This window comes from Paracoccidioides brasiliensis (assembly GCF_000150735.1).
Source record: "Paracoccidioides brasiliensis Pb18 unplaced genomic scaffold supercont2.13, whole genome shotgun sequence".
NCBI lineage: Eukaryota > Fungi > Ascomycota > Eurotiomycetes > Onygenales > Ajellomycetaceae > Paracoccidioides > Paracoccidioides brasiliensis.
In genome coordinates, this window is record NW_011371370.1 from 550637 (window position 1) to 566927 (window position 16291).

General features: G+C 47.0%; 5 protein-coding genes across 5 annotated transcripts; 3 read left to right on the plus strand and 2 right to left on the minus strand.

The window, feature by feature from the left end:
* Positions 1-816: 816 nt before the first annotated feature.
* On the minus strand, positions 817-2961 carry PADG_07988 (uncharacterized protein; the record flags this gene model as incomplete). Its single annotated transcript, XM_010764966.1, has 2 exons — positions 817-2682; positions 2896-2961. The coding sequence occupies 2 exons, from the start codon at positions 2959-2961 to the stop codon at positions 817-819; spliced, it is 1932 nt and encodes a 643-aa protein (XP_010763268.1).
* A 4281-nt stretch (positions 2962-7242) lies between these two features.
* PADG_07989 (uncharacterized protein) lies at positions 7243-8074 on the plus strand (the record flags this gene model as incomplete). The annotated part of the gene is made up of 2 exons (XM_010765057.1): positions 7243-7778; positions 7969-8074. 2 exons carry the CDS (start codon positions 7243-7245, stop codon positions 8072-8074), a joined length of 642 nt encoding a protein of 213 aa, XP_010763359.1.
* A 575-nt stretch (positions 8075-8649) lies between these two features.
* Positions 8650-9321, minus strand: PADG_07990 (uncharacterized protein; the record flags this gene model as incomplete). Its single annotated transcript, XM_010764967.1, has 3 exons — positions 8650-8709; positions 8971-9021; positions 9103-9321. The coding sequence occupies 3 exons, from the start codon at positions 9319-9321 to the stop codon at positions 8650-8652; spliced, it is 330 nt and encodes a 109-aa protein (XP_010763269.1).
* A 630-nt stretch (positions 9322-9951) lies between these two features.
* On the plus strand, positions 9952-11916 carry PADG_07991 (uncharacterized protein; the record flags this gene model as incomplete). The annotated part of the gene is made up of 6 exons (XM_010764968.1): positions 9952-10270; positions 10331-10517; positions 10583-10853; positions 10905-10979; positions 11037-11635; positions 11742-11916. 6 exons carry the CDS (start codon positions 9952-9954, stop codon positions 11914-11916), a joined length of 1626 nt encoding a protein of 541 aa, XP_010763270.1.
* Positions 11917-15346: 3430 nt separating this feature from the next.
* On the plus strand, positions 15347-16159 carry PADG_07993 (uncharacterized protein; the record flags this gene model as incomplete). Its single annotated transcript, XM_010764969.1, has 1 exon — positions 15347-16159. One exon carries the CDS (start codon positions 15347-15349, stop codon positions 16157-16159), a length of 813 nt encoding a protein of 270 aa, XP_010763271.1.
* Positions 16160-16291: the final 132 nt, after the last annotated feature.

A 16291-nucleotide genomic window follows, 5' to 3' on the forward strand; every position in this document is an offset into this window, starting at 1 on the left:
TCTTATATGATGCTTATTGTATCATGAAATACAGTGTCACGACGTTGAATTTTATTGCAATTCTCTTAAATGATTTAGAACTTGACTCAGGCCTAGGGCATGAGTTGTATATATATAGATGAGTAAATGATGATGATACGGAAATAGTTAGAAAGTTTCTACATGAAAAACTGGTGAGCCTTGACAATAGTATATGAATATCATTCAACCTCATTTCCATATTGAGGAGAACTCTTCAAGATTCAGAAATGAAGATGGCTAAATGACACAGCATAAGAACAGTTAAAGATAAACAACATCATAGCCAAAAACTAGCACAGAGATTATATAAAAGGATCAAGAAGAAAGGTGCAAAAAAAAAAAAAAAATATATGAAAAAAACAGGTAATATAGAAAGGAAAGGAAATGCCTGTTCACTGATTCCTCCATATGTAAACCGAAAGTCGTATTGCCTTGTATATTCATGTCAAAAGCCCAGTTAATCAGAACGAGAAGCAGAATGAATGAAAAGTAGGGAGAAGAGAAAGGAAGGAGGAAAAGGAAGAGAAGCAAAAGAAAAGGGCGGAATAAATAAGAAAGAGAGAAAAAAAGAGAAGAAAAAAAATAGAAAACAAGGAAGAAATAAATAAATAAATAAATAAATAAATAAATAAATAAATAAGAAAGAAAGAAAGAAAGAAAGAAAGAAAGAAAGAAAGAAAGAAAAATGAAAGATGAAAGAAAAAAGAAAGACAGATTGAAATGCATAAATGGTGATAAAAGGCACAAATCAAAAACCGAAATCCCCAGACAACAAAACAATAGACAGCTCTCCATCTAAATGAAAACAACCACCTCCCCCCTATCATTCCTCTTCAGCCTTAAAGTCCTCCACAACTCCCTCTCCTCCTCAATCCTCTTCTCTCTCTCTCTCTCTCTCTCCCTCTCCCTCTCCCTCTCTCGATCCCTGCTATCCCTTCCCCTCCCCCTCCCCCTATCCTTCCCCGCATCCCGTTCCCTATCACCGCCCTCAACCTCCCCCCCTCCAAGCTCCCGATGGAACCTCTTGAGTGCCTTGTGAATTGACCACCCCCTCTCCGACTCCGGCCCCTTATTGACAAGCGCCAAAAACGCCCCAGCCTTCTCCCTCCTCTCCATCTCCCCATCCCCATCGCTAATATTAATGCCGTTGATATTACTATTATTACTATTATTATTATTATTATTATTATGACTATTGATATCTTCACCCTCCTCATCCCCCTGAAACACAACAAGCCGATTCTCCCCCCCGGCAAGCCGAAGAATATTACCCTCCCTACCAACCTCCTGCAACCCATTCGGTGACCGCGACCGGTTCTCCGACCCGCTATCAATCCGATACTCAATAGCCTTTAGACGACGCGGGAAATTCTCATCATATCCATCTCCGTTTCTATTGCTAGTAAGATTGCGCCGCCTCGCCAAGCGATCCGGCTGCTCGACGTGATGGAGTCGCTTTTGCCGTCTAGCAGCAGCAGCAGCAGCAGGAGTAGCGCCATCTGACGGTAAGCGTCGTCGGGTGCGCACCAACGCACGGCTAACCGAGCCATTGCTGGAACCATTGACGGTGACGCCGTTGATCCCCGCGCCGCCAAGGAAGGACATGATGCGACCCGCGCGGCCCTTGATGGCGATCCCGGCGCCGTCACTGTGACTCCCACCACCGGCATTACCGGTGTGACTGCTAGTACTACCATTGTTGCTAGTTTCCTTGTCAACCCTGCGCGTGCGTTTGAGAGGCGATGCGGGATCTTGGGGGTAGCGTCGATGTCCCTTGTCGCTATCGTCATCATCGGTTTTGTTATCTGCGTCTGGGGTCCGTGAGTAATTTCTCATCATGCGGTTTAGGCCGCCAGTCAGTCCTGAGTGGTTCAGGGACGGTGTTAGCGGGTTAGAAGCAGCATTTGCTGTTGATGGTGGGGAGTCAAGCATTGGAGTATCATCAGCGTATGTCGCCGAGTTGGCGATTTCGGGGTTGATATCTTCAATATGGCCACGTTTGCGCTTCTTATCTCCCGTGCCTGCTACACCATTTGTGGTGGCTTGATCTGGGGACGAAGCACGTTCTTGGCGGGGTGGGTCTCTTCTACGCTTGGGTGCAGGGGTCATGAAGTTGTTATAAATAGATGATGTGGAATCCATTGCGGCGCCGTTTTGGTATATTGGAGACTCGAGGGTATCCGCGCCATAGGAGAAACCGTTTTCTTCATAGGCCAAGTCGTAAATCACTTCGTCGTCCTTTCCCTTAGCAAGCTTTGCAAGCTCCTTGGGTGTGTTGAAAAGCGGGGGTGCGTGCTTCAGCATAACCATGGGCTCCTTCGATCCTCCAAGCGAAACTGTCGATGCATTTGGGGTGTCAGACGGATCGAGGAAGTCAAAGACGTTCACGTGGGCACTGGACTTGGTTGTAGCAGAAGTATACTTTCCGGATTCCGGGCGGGGGACAGCCGGCGGAGGACTGGGGGCATGCGGAGGAACAGATTTATTATTCTTAGGTCTGATATCGTCAACATCTGTAACATCTTCTACCCAGGGGTCACGGGGGCCAACGGGTTTGGAGGTCGGGGTTTCAACAATGGTCACGGACTTGGCCTTCTTGAATTTGCCGGGCTTCTCCTTGTAGAGAGCACCCTGGTATTTCTGGGCTTCGGATATACAAGACTAGAGGGCGATTCAAAGAACCAGAAAAGAGTTAGCGGGAAATAATATTGCACCAGTCAGCCCCTTTATCTGCCTGTAGATTGTCTAAGATTTCAGGGTGGAATGCCGCGAATGGAATGTCATGAGCTAATTGCTGCCCAATGGCACCCGCAGACACTATCACGCAGCAGATGCAGGCTATGGACGCCGTCTGCCAAATCAGCGCGGTCATACGTGGAGACAAGGAGACATGAGAGGATTCTCTGCCCTATCCGTAAACGAATCATTTGTCCGTCGCATTCCCGCTGTCTCGCTGGCCGGCGCGCACAAAATATTATGCAACCAACGCTTAAGCGCGAACATACGGCACCAACAACAACAACAACAACAACAACAACAAGTATCGAACAGCTAAATCAGGTATGTCGAATTGGCGACAATGATGTGAATGTAGAGGCAGATATATGAGGCAAGGAGGCATTGCGACGAGAAATGGTCCAATGGAAGAGCAAATAAAGGGGCAAGAAGCTGATACAATAAAAGAAAGTTAAAAAAAAAAAAAAAATCATGGCGGCTTACTGTATGGGCTCTATATGAGGTTCCGGGGAATTCGACTGAGCAGTCTAGACAAGAGAAACGAGCGCCATGACATTGGTTACGGTGGGGATCAGTCTTCTTCTTGGTGATGACATCGCCGCAAGCCTGTGAAGCCGGGTTCAGTTAGCAGGGAGTCGTTTTCTATTTTTTCTTCTTCTTCTTCTTCTTCTTCTTTTCTTTTCTCTCTCCTTGCTTTTCACGGATACTTTACGCCACTCCACAATAGAATAAGAGAGGATAAGAGGGGAAATAATGGGCGTGAGTAAACCGCCAGTCAATCGAAGTCTCTTTGAAATCGCCAAAGAAGACGCAAAAAGGCTACAACTCACCTCGCATTGAAACGACACCATGATATCGCGGGAAGATCAGGGAGGATACTAGAGGAGTAGGGGACGAAAACGGACACCAGATTTGCAGCAGATGCTGGACTGGGAACGGGAACGGTTAGGCGGGAGAGCAGATGGGGCTGATCTTGGCAGGTGTTGATGCCCGAGAGGCCCGAGGAGCTCAAGAGGGGTTGGAGTGTGTGTGAGGATGCGAAGTGCAAGAAAGAGGGTGCGGGAGTGCGGTTGGTGAGGCGAGATGAAAAGGTAAAATAGAGAAAAAGTGAGGCGGAGAGAGGTAAGTTGGGAGAGTAAACGTTAGGCGACTGGAAGGAGGGAAAAGGAAGAGTGTATATTGGAGAGTGTAGTTATAATACTTCTTCTAATTCTTTATTAACCGGGTAAGCTCCTCTGAATAGTTTAGTTGGTTAATAAATAAATAAATGATACCGGTTTCTCTTCTGAGTCGTCTAAGTTCTGCCTCTTCTGTCTCTTCTTCGGTCTATTTTGATCGTTGTTTTCTTTTTTCCTGGTCTTCATCCACAGGCGCACGGATTGATCCCAACTCCCCCAATTACAGGTTATATAACCACACACACACACACACACACACACACACACATACCACTCCGTATGAACAGTGCAGATACACGAGCACGAGCAACCAGCACCAGCACAGCCAATTGCCTTGCAGGATCTGGCTGCACTAGGGCTGTTTCTCGACCCGCAAGAGTGTAATTTTGGTAAAGATGCGGTATGTGGCACCAAACTTCCCGCGGCTGAGGATTCTCCCACAACGCAGGACTTCAGGGCAAGGACATGAACTACCTGCGCCGTATCCCCAGCGACTGACTGATCGCATATTCCGTGTTTACATGATTGAAATCGCCCCGTCTTAGATGGGAATACACACGATATACACATGCAGGAAGTGGCTGTTCAACTAATAACAACGCACACCCGGCAAAAAAAAAATAAAAATAAAAAAAAAAAAAAAAAAAAGGGAGGAACTAATCAAAGGAGATCCATCACGTCGCCAACGCAGATGACCCTCCCCCTCCCTTCTTGCGTCGTCCAACTTCCAAGGATCTTCTTCCACCCTTGGTGCCGGGAGAATTTGCCCTGCTGCCTGCCATTTGTTGACGCGACGGATTGCACAGAGTTCCATATTATGAACTACCGTGACCATCTACAACAAGCCCTCCCTGGTCGCTTCGGAGTTCCGCAACACGCGCCATCCATGCATTGATGCTGGGGGTTATTAGAATCTCAGTTCCGTGGACTTTTATTATTCCGCGGCCTGTCAGTGAGTGGTATGGATGCAACCGTCATCTTCCAGATCGGAAAAGATGTGCAAATATATGCAGTTGGTTGCTCGTTTCACGGACTTCCGCGCAGGAACAACAAACAGCAGAAGAAAAGCAAACGTAGGGATATTTTGTTTATCCGACTGGTTGGGGGGGGGGGGGGGGGGGGGGGGGGGGGGGATGGGGAGATAGGGAATGGGAAAAAGGGCTCTGGGCGCAAAAGTTTCTAGAGGCAGCTGCTTATCCACACCACATGAACCCAGCCAGCCATGGGCAGCGGATAACGGCTTTTTGAGGCTGGAGTACTCCGCAGGAAGGACTTCCTCTTGGCCATCGCATTCTTTTTCTTTTTCTTTTTGAATTTCTGGGGTGGATGGAGCATGTTCAGTGGGTGTGAATGGGCCACAAACCCATTCCCCCTCTCCCCTGCAACAATTGCAAATCCGGAACGGAGTAGCTCCTCACCGTTGTTTACCAAGGCAAAAGTAATACAATAGTATCGACGGGTCCCTTAAACCTTGGGGGATATTTTTATTACTTATTATTTATGAGCGTGCGGCGCACCCAAGAATCACAATCTAATCAAGGAGATTTCGACTCTCATACAACAACACACTTCTCAACTCCCCAACTACCCTCACTGACCAAGGTAGAATAAGCAAAAATAGAACCTGCCACATGCGCACCGAATCAGATGTCCTCTTTCTGCTTCTACAGTCGCGTCCCGCTTCCAGCAGCCCTTGTCCCCAAGCACTAAAAATACGAGCCGTGTCCATGTTCGCAATTTTTAGCTGTCTTGAACGGTCCGGTTACGCTAGTTCTCATCTGTAGTTAACCATCTTCCCCCCCCCCTTTTCTTTTCCTTTTTTTTCCGGGCGCCTAAATGAAACTCACAAGCTGTCCACTAGTTAGCTAAACTATCCTCCATAATAATGCCAGTACATACGTTCCAAGGGACCGAGCGCGACTTAAAACGACTAACTATGTAGGCGGATGTTCTCTTCCATGTGGACGCTTGGCAGGATGGTTTATAGGGCTGCTGAAAGGTAACTCGGGACGAAGATGGTTGACTGAAATTTCAGCAGTGTGAGAGGCGACTCTGTTCAACGCTTGTGGCTGGAAAAGGGATAACTAACTCTCTCACTCGGAGCGGAGGATCCAGAAGAGAGACTTGAACGCTTATTGATCTGAGGATGGAGGCGGGAGTGTGCCTGGCTGGCTTTTTCTTCCCCCCCTCCCTCCTGGCTGTCGCTTTGGCCTTGGATGGTTTCTATCTTTAACTAACCTTCTCCAGGGCTGCGGGAGAGTATCACATGGAAAGGGGGGATGACTACTTTGTGTTCCGGGTCTGGCCAAGTTCTGTTGTCTTGTTTGGGCCCTGCGGTAATTATTCTGATACACTGATGAGAGGGACGGGTGGTAGATGGAGGGCGCAGGGGTTGGTGGCCTAGCACTCCACGGTCTCTAGACATAAGATGTTAGGCAGAGGGGACGGTTAACTAGCAATGGTATCCATATCATCCGTCAAGAAGAAGAAGAAGAAGAAGAAGAAGAAGAAGAAGAGGAAGAAGAAGTACTTCATTCCTCGAGTTCTTTCGCCAGTTAGTCAGTCGTTCCGACAAGCTTTCCTCGTTTGTCATTGTCACCATTGCCAGGTATCTGTCCTCTTACTAAACCTCTCCAGATGGTTCATCAGAACATCATAGATTGGTTGCACACAGTTGCGTGAGATGTGGCTGAATCAGGGCTTGCACCACCCAACTGCAAACGCATCATTGCGTCAACTGCAGGAATACCGGTTAAAATAGCAGAGCGCTGGCTACTTCAAAAACATCTTTTGATCTCTTGCTTGGGACTAACCAACACTTTAGCGATTCAACGGGGCAAAAAAGTAAAAAAAATAAAAATAAAAAAAAACAAAAAGGGGGAGACCAACGGAGAGAGAGAGAGAGAGAGAGAGAGAGAGAGAGAGAGTGTGTGTGTGAGTGAGTGAGAGAGAGAGAGAGAGAGAGACAGAGACAGAGACAGAGATCGCGCAACATGGCTCTCTCTCCTTCCCAGCAGACACCTTCACACTTACCCGGCCCCAAAACAATTATTAACTATCCAATACACACCGTGATGCATTGTGTATAACCGACTCTTTTATCACAACCAGGAACCTGCGCACAAACAAATACATAATGTCAAGTGAAGCCAGTTTCCCCAATCTTCACTGCTGCATCTTTCAAACAACAACATCAACAACATCAACAACATCAACAACATCAACATCAACAACAACAACAACATAATACCAATAATAAAATCAAATAATAAAAAAATAATAAAAAAAAGACGAAGAAACAAAAACAATGGAACCCTTAGTGTCACTCCCTCCCAGCCCCCAACCCCTGGACTTAAACGAACGCCTCGTCTTCAACGGTTACCGCGTCGAGGACGAAAGGTCCAGAGCTAAATACGTCTCAGGGCAGGGCATACATGCCGCTTCCAAAGAAGAAGTCCCACTCGCTCTAGCCTCCAACCACGAATACATGGTCCTCCAATACCAAATCCTAGGCCATCTACACGGGCGCCGTCCACAGCCTCCAGATCTGCCGCCCTTCGAACCCTCGCCGTTCATATCTGTCTTTGCAGACTGGGCATCGGCAGACCACGAAGCGCGCCGCAGGGCTGAGCGGGGTATCCAAAATGTGGCCGTCTATCACATCGCGATCACGGGGAGCGATATGCGCGAGTACGGTCCGATTGTGTTTATTTTTGTTCCCGAGGCGTTGGAGTGGTTGAATTATCCGGTACCCGAGTGGATTCATCTGGATGATGTCGGGAATGTGTATCTCTTTGTCCATCACATTCCGTCGCGGTGTGTTAGGAGGCGGCTTCCATACTGGTAAGTTTTGGCCGTGGGTGGGGCCTGTGTTCCTTTCAGGGAGGATGGGAGAGGGGGAATCGGGAAGGAAAAATTAAAAGAGGGTTGTTGTTGTTGTTGTTGTTGGAGGCGTGGATTTTTGCGGAAAGAGTTTTTGAAGGAGAAAATTGGGTGATTTAAGTTTTGTGCTGATCATGGTCCGCTGCGTAAGGTCCAATTGCATCGAGCCCGGCGGTGATGGAGACGAAGATTCGTATGACAGCCAGGATACAGGAGAGGACTGGCATGACGCGGAAGATAATAATACGCATCGATGATGTACGCTAATCCCCCCGACCAGCCGAAATGGCCAAATGATTCATTCGGTGTGAACTGACCCGAACAGCAAAATTCCTCAGCCCCTATGCTCTTTTTATACATCTCAAAAGGCATTAATATCGCGAGTTGAAGAACGAGCTGCCTGAAACAGGGAATGTACCCCCCAAAACACCCAGGAGAAAGGGGTTTTGTTGGAAGACATGGTGTTCTGGGAATCTTCTTGTGTAGAACCTTTGGTTTATAGTTTATCTGCATGTAATAGGAGTCATCTCTGGGAATTTATTAGATAGGCTGCTTGTCGGTTGTCTCGTTCAATGACCACAAATCGTCAGACAATGGAATGGCGATAGAGTCACATTGAAGAATCCATATAAACTCACCGACAATTAGCCAGCATACACAGATAAGGCAAGGCATTAACAACAGGACAATACCATTTTCTCGTCCCATGCACGCCCAGCACGACGTTGTTGGTAGCAAGATTAGGCTGCGAGGGTAACATCATACATGCATTCTGTATTGTTGGAAGGGAATTGGCGCAGGAATCGCGTCGTTCAATGCATATTTCACACAATTACAGCTCCGGTTTGTTTTGCAACGCAGAGTGGGAACTGGGCGCGGAGAGGGGTTCGGCCTATAGCAATGGCGGTTCAGTGTCTACATGTCAGTTGCTATTGGCTGTGTTAGTGAGCCAGGAACATTTCCTCTGTGTGCCTGCATACAGTATGCTTATGCACGATACTTGTGTACGGATAGCTATATGAATATACATGGACGATGAGAAGTCGTAATTTAGAAATTAGAAATATAATATGTGAATGGACAAAAGGGGAAATTACAAAATGATAAAGGCCACCGAATTAATGCTTAGGGATACCAGCTGCGTTTGTCATACCTTGATAGCCTCCTCATGCACATCCACAAACCCAGCGTCAATAAGCAGGCCCTTTAACTAACCTGCCATATTCATCTTCTTCATGGACTTCTTCGCGGCTTCATTGCACAGGACGTTAAACTGAGAACATACCGTCTCGTTGCTCATCGTATCAACTTCAGACCTCATCCATGCCTCCGGCTCCTGGATTTCAAGCAAGCCACCTGGTTTCGTGTGCTCTAAAATATTGCGAAAGCAAGTTGTTCCAGTTACTGACGCTGCATCCGATCTGACGTGCATGAATAACATCAAAAGCTTCATCGGGACCATACTTCCAGTCCATTCAATGTCGTCAAGGGAAAAATCTAACATTGGGCGGCACTCGACGTTACCCAAGGTCGAACCTGCATTGCGGCCATCAAAATCAATAACCGGGAGTTGAGTTTCGGTGTTGGGTAAGGTATTGAGGATAGGTTATCGGCTCTTTTTTGTGCCTTTTGTTGATCATGAGTCGGTAATGTTGTTGTGTGAACCGCTTGCCAGGGTGTTGAAGAGTCTCCTAACCTGCCGAACACGTCTTTTAGGGACCCCGGGGCAGAGAAGCAAGCCAGGGAATTTATCTCTGGCAGGGGGGTCCCACCTGGGCCCAAATAGCGGACACACTAACCGTAGTTTCAATGCGACCAACAATTTAGTTGATTATTGTTTTTCTCAAGTTCATGATCCAGCCGTGCAATGGGAAACCCTATTGTGATTAGGACCCGAAGGAAGCAAGTTGGTGCATGGGTCGCGTATGGGTCGTATGGGTCGTACGGGTTCGGTCCGCTGTGGAGACACTAGCATTTGACACTTGGAGATACTTAAACTAGTACAAGAACTCCAGATGCATTTCAATCCTTCCCGGGGTCCATTGTCCAGCCAGCCGAGCCCTGGGGTAGCTAGTTCGAGAATCCATCAGTCTCTAACTCGTCAGTATTGTTCCAACTTAGCGAATCGTAGAACATGTGCCCGCAACATAAGGCTGCCGTATCTGCGAGTCCCTCTCGCGATGCCTCTCCAGGTTCCAACTCACAGACAGTAATGATGGCGGAGGGAGCATTCCAGATAACTGTCCCCAAGGCTCCTGAAACGTTTGCTGCTGCATTTGGAGCCTGGCTCATATATCTTGCCTATCTTGCTATCTACAGGCTGTATGTCAGTCCGCTTGCTGGTTTTCCAGGTCCAAAGCTCGCAGCACTCACCAGATGGTATGAGGCATACTATGAGATCGTCCTTCTGGGTCAGTTCTCTCGCAAAATCGATGAGTTGCACGATACATATGGTATATGCCTTTTGTAATGATCCCTCTCCTGAAGGTCAAAAGCTGATAATTTTCATATAGGTCCAATCATCCGGGTAGCGCCAGACGAGATCCATATCAGGGACAGCAGCTTTTTCGAGAAGGCTTATGGGCAGAATACAAGATTGGACAAGCCTGGGTGGGAAAATAAATTTGGGATGAAAGATGTGACTTTCACCACCCTTGAGCATACTCTTCATCGCGAGAGAAGGGGGGCTCTTAGCCAAATGTTGGTGTTTATTAATTGCCTATCATGTCTTCGGGAATGATTCCCTGACGCATTCCTACACATAGGTTTTCAAGGCGAATGGCCTTAAACTTTGAACCTGTAATACGTCAGTGTGTGGAGCGGCTCTGCGAAAGAATCTCGGAGTTCGTGGAGAGCTCCCAACCCTTGGTGATCTCTGACGTCTATCCCTGCCTCAGCGGTGATGTTGTTATGCAATATGCGCTCGGGTTCGGCTATAACCAGCTTGATTCTCCCAAGTTTGACTCTTTCCATGGAGCATTTCAGTCCATGGGAGCGTCTGGCCACGTCACATCTCAGTTTCCCTGGTTCCTTCCAGTAAGTTCTGGTCTCATAATATTCGGATATCAAGTGCTAATTTAAAGGCAGTTAATAAATGCGTTGCCAGATCGATGGATAGAGCGGATGCAGCCTGCTCTGGCAAACTTATTGAAGTTGAAGAAGGTGAATTTCCCGGTAGCTATCGACTCTTTCATAAAATGCTGATGATCACATTCACAGGATCTATTGGATTTGACAGGGCGTATCGTTCGGGGAGAGGAACCGTTGGAGAAAAACTTATCACGCCCCACTATCTTCCAACAAATCCTGCAGAGTGACCTTCCGCCACAGGAAAAGTCACATTATCGTCTTGCTGGTGAAGCACAGAGCGTAATGGGTGGTGGCATCGAGTCTCCCGCACACGCCCTTACAGTGGCTACATTTCATATCGCCAACACTCCCCACATTTCCCAGAGGCTTCGCTCCGAACTCGTGAAGGCATTCCCAGATATCAACGTTTCTCCAACACTATTAGAGCTCGAGAAATTACCCTACCTTAAGGCGTGCATCCAGGAGTCTCTTCGGCTCTCATACGGCCTCTCTGCTCGCAATCCCAGGAGTCAGGACCAGCACCTGCAATACGGGAAGTGGACGATTCCAGCACGAACAACAGTTGCAATGACAATCGTCGATGTCCACCACGATGGAAAAATTTTTCCAGACTCGCATTCTTTTATTCCCGAAAGATGGCTAGATGATCCTCTGGCGCCGGATGGGACACCACTTGAGCGATATCTTGTTGCATTTGGGCGAGGATCAAGGTCGTGTTTAGGAATAAAGTAAGTTGTTATCTTGGATCCCCAGTTCTTCCCAGCACATCTGGGACTGCTGTTGAAAAATTAAGAACATAGTCTAACAAGACATGGGCAATTTACACATTTGTAGTCTTGCCTGGGCAGAGTTGTATTGTACCATGGGACTTGTTTTCCGTCAGTTTGACTTTAAACTTTATGAGACAGATGTCAGCGACGTGAAGTTGCAACATGACTTCTTTGTTCCTCGTGCCAAACTTGACTCCAAGGGTGTCCGAGTTTTTGTATCGAAGACAAAAGTTAGCTGAAAGACAGCTGGATATGAAGAGATATTGTTGTGAAGGTGCGCTGTGAGATTCTGCCCAGTTGAAATGGTTACTCTACCTCCAATTTTGTCTTTCCTTTCTCATTAACTTCAGTCCATTCCTATTCGATCTCATAGAAACTATGTCATTTGGTGTTTTCCCGTGAAAACAGGGCTATAAGTTGGTGGTAAATAGGAGAACCGGTCCACATTTGCTATAGTACAATTTGATGCCTTTGCGCTCTGTGACAAAGAACCAAAGCTGAGCCGACAACAGTGGCGCCCAACAGAATAGGCGGTGAGATGAGCGACTTGCCTGACGCTGTCTCCTACTTGCCATGCGTGATGAGAAGTTTCTTGAGTTTTAGTGATGATGAAGGGTCCGAGAACTCTCCATGGATGCTTTTGATAACATGATTCGCGCAGGGTCGGAGAATCTTGCAGCCGCCGTTCGTATTGTGGCCGGATGATCTTATTCAACCTTGATCCTGACCCTCCAGAAGAAGGTAAAATCCACTGCCTAATCCCCAGTCTGTGGTGATTGCAGAGTATCTAGCTCATGGGTGATTTGTCCCCCGGTCCATCTCGCGGAATGACGGTGCAAGCACGCAGGCTTGAGTATTCCTATTACTAGTTGGTCTCCAGGGGAGCAGCTGATTCATTCCGGTGAGAATATGATTTCATGTTCTCACCGTCCGGTTCATTCTGCCATTTACGTGATAATGGCTTACCCGTATATGGACAGAGCTAGAGAAATGCTTCTTCTGCGCATGTAAGCTATAATTATCTTCACTGCTCAATGTCATTCCTCTTTCCATGCTTCCTGAATGGCCATGCTAATACTCCCAAGTTCGGTGCCACTAGAACCCTAGGTACGATGTTGGGAAGCCAGGCACTCGGGCAGCTGTCCTACGTATGTGTTGCTAGAGTAGCCGGCCGGGTTTAGCTAAGTTCCCACCGCAGTGCTCCACAGAACCCTCAAGCTCTCTCTCTTATCTCAATCGGATTCTCATTTAAGAATATATGTCCTGCGCATATATTACGGTTTAGGCGAAATACCATGGTTATCTTGCATCTTCTCTCTTGAACCAATTGCCTCGTAAATGTGATTATATTTCCCTCCAGAGCTATCCAGATGGATGACTGAAGCATGAAGTTTCACCGCAATATTGCTCTCTCGACTAACCACTGCCATCACGTAACCAGAAAGAAGTCTCACAGGCCGTAGTTTCATACATTTTCCCGAGCTGGTTTCTCGAAATCTATATGCAGATGGGATTTGGTTCTGAGAGAAGATTTTATGAAACCAGTAAATCGCAGCCAAGGGATGCGCGGCTGATGTCATTGTAACACATTCAACGTGTGCAGAGCCTTTGCCAGTTCAGTGTCGAATTGATCTCTGGTACAGTTTGCAGATCCTACTTCCATTTTAACCCTCAAACAACTCTGGCCGTGTAATGACAAGAGGGCAAAGGCGGTCCGGGAGACACAAAATCTGGATTTTCAGAGCTTCGGCACTGCGAACACCTCTCTAGTGAGACATCAACTCTTCCCATCCATTCAGCAGTTAACTAACTAGTTACCAGTTTGCAATTATCTCATCTCTGACATAGTCAAGTACGGTTCAGTTTGATAGATATGATTGGGCGATTCTGTCATCTGTCATATGATTGGCGAATGATCTCAGCCACATTTTGATAGAGTAATAACTAGTATGGACTTGGTCCTAATCAGTAACTCGAAGACTTGTGCCGCAATAAAACAAATTCACCCATTCGAGTTATCATAGAGAGTAACTACTGTATGGCAAGTTCTGCCGATGAAATATGAAGAACCTTTGTAATGTAAATATACATAAATTACGGATATATATCATACTCTTTGTCATATCACCTCTCCTTACTGAATTTGAAGCTGAGGGGTGTTTGTCATTTGACTTCACGGAACAAGATGGCAAACAGAAATGGACGGCATACAAATTCAGTTCTCTCAGCAGTCAAATGTTGAATCCTTCAAGGACAACGACTGCCACTCAAGCCTCATCGGTTCGGCCAGATATCACCCCCATCCACCTTTTCCACTCAGGAGATTAGCAGCTACCTGGGCAATTCAAAGGAAGAAGTAGTTATGCTGAGATGTATATGGAGAAGGAATTTGTGTTAAACAGATTTCATACACTTGTCTCGAATAAAGCTATTAAAACGTTGTGTTGAAATTGGTGATGCCTTAAGAGTAGTAGATGTCACTGCCGGGCCACATAAATAGTAACTAACACCTGTTTCTCCTGTCCAATTAATCATAAAAGTAGCGCAAATGTATCTGCATGTTTAGGAGCCGGTGGGAGGGCCCCGGCGTGTGGGGGTTGAGAAGTCTGCCACATGGCACTTAAGACAGATGCGTAGGTGCCTTCGTAGACGGCCATGACGAAAGTCTGTATATTAGTTTGTTGGTCAAGAAGGCCCATTTCACTCTTGGGAACGCAGGGACTGTTTTGCAAGTGTTTACAAGCAAATGTTTTGACGTGCGCCCAGTGTATTGGTGCTTCTACTAGAAAACTCCCGGAATCCAGCAGCTTCATCAGAACCACTTGTCTGTGAGACATACTAATTCTTCCTGTGTCTCTTTCTTAAAGAAAGTTCGGCTTTTATTCTCGTTCCACCCTTTTTTCTCCATCTAGCTGTGGGAGCAGACCCTGGTCTTGTTCTTCAGAAAACAAAGTCAGGTGAGAATTACACCGTACAAAGATGATTTTCGCCGATGTTCTCTCCCGCCAGTCAACTAAAACCAACATCTTTGTTTTTGGGCCATGCGTGCTCATCACCTAGATGTCTAATGTCATTGGTTGCCTCATTTCTGGTCTGCATTAATATAATTTTGGTATGTGACTCATGTGGTCTCTTAAACAGTGTGTTAATTCGGAAGCAGTGTGGTAAGATAAGCGAATCGAACGGCGGCATTCATTAGACGGTTTATGTGTATTCCGCTTGGTCCAGATTAGGTTTGGAGCATAATTGACTCAGGGATTCCCATGGAACATGCCATCCGGTTTCTTCATGAACGGCAGACCCAGAGCCATGGTAGGGCCCAACACCTCAGAACCCTTTGAGAGCTAGCAATATAAAGCTCTTAAAAAGAAAATGGAAATCTGGCACCGTGACGGAAGGCTACGAGGGTCGTGGAATGGGTCATTTATACACATATAGACTGCCGTGCCCTCTGAAAGCCCAGAAAAATCTTTCCGAGATTTTGCGGTTTGAAAGAAGCTGGAGTTGAGAAAATGTTTACGTCGCATTATTGATGCTAGCTACGAATCCTGGAGAACGGGATGAGTCCACGTGATATAGCTCCGGTGCTTCTCGCAGTTCTGAGTCAGCACTCCCAGGGTTCCAATCTCCAACAAGAATTCAGAGCCGCCTGGAAAGCACCACAGCTTGATGGCCAGACAGCCCAAGATATCACCGTATTTCCCCAACAAACCCCGCAGCGGCGCCTCCTGTCTCCCATTCCCTCCAATATCGGCCACCTCCTTCGGATTAATCCAAGAGAAACTGGCCCATGACCCATTCCGCCTGCTGATCGCGACCATTTTCCTCAACCGGACTCGCGGTGAAGTCGCCATTCCTGTGCTATACAATGTTTTTGAGAGGTATCCTACTGTATCTGCCCTTGCAGAGGCACGGGAGGAAGATGTGGTTACAATGATACGCTGTCTGGGTTTGCAGAACGCCCGTGCCCGGAAATGTATTAATCTCGCGAAGCTCTGGATCGAAAATCCCCCAGTCAAAGGGAAACGGTACAGAAAATTACATTATCCCAACAAAGGAGATGGACTAGATATAAAACCCGGGGAATGCGTGGATGATGGTGATTCTCGAGTTGCCTGGGAAATTGCCCATATTCCAGGTTTGGGCTCCTATGCCCTTGATAGCTGGCGAATTTTTTGTCGGGATGAGCTGAGGGGCCTTGCGATTGATTGGAAGGGCACAGAGGCATCTGGTGAATTCGTGCCCGAATGGAAATCAGTTGTCCCCAAGGACAAAGAGTTGCGGGCGTATGTAGCTTGGATGTGGCTAAAGGAGGGATGGGAATGGGAGAAGGAAACAGGCAACAGAAGGAGGGCAAGCAGGAAGCTCCGGCTTGCGGCGCTGAAGGGGGGGATTATTGTTGAAACGTATGGGAGATGGCTTCTTGAGACTCCGACTGTGGAAAAATCAGCATATTTTGAAAAGACAGTTCAGGGTAACTAACCTCTACCGATATATTTTTGATATTTGTATAAACATGAATACTTTGGGATCTGACTGATAGCTGGAGAGTATCTAGTACATATATAACTCTACACATCTTCTCACAACGTGCTCATGAACCAGCAGAAGAGA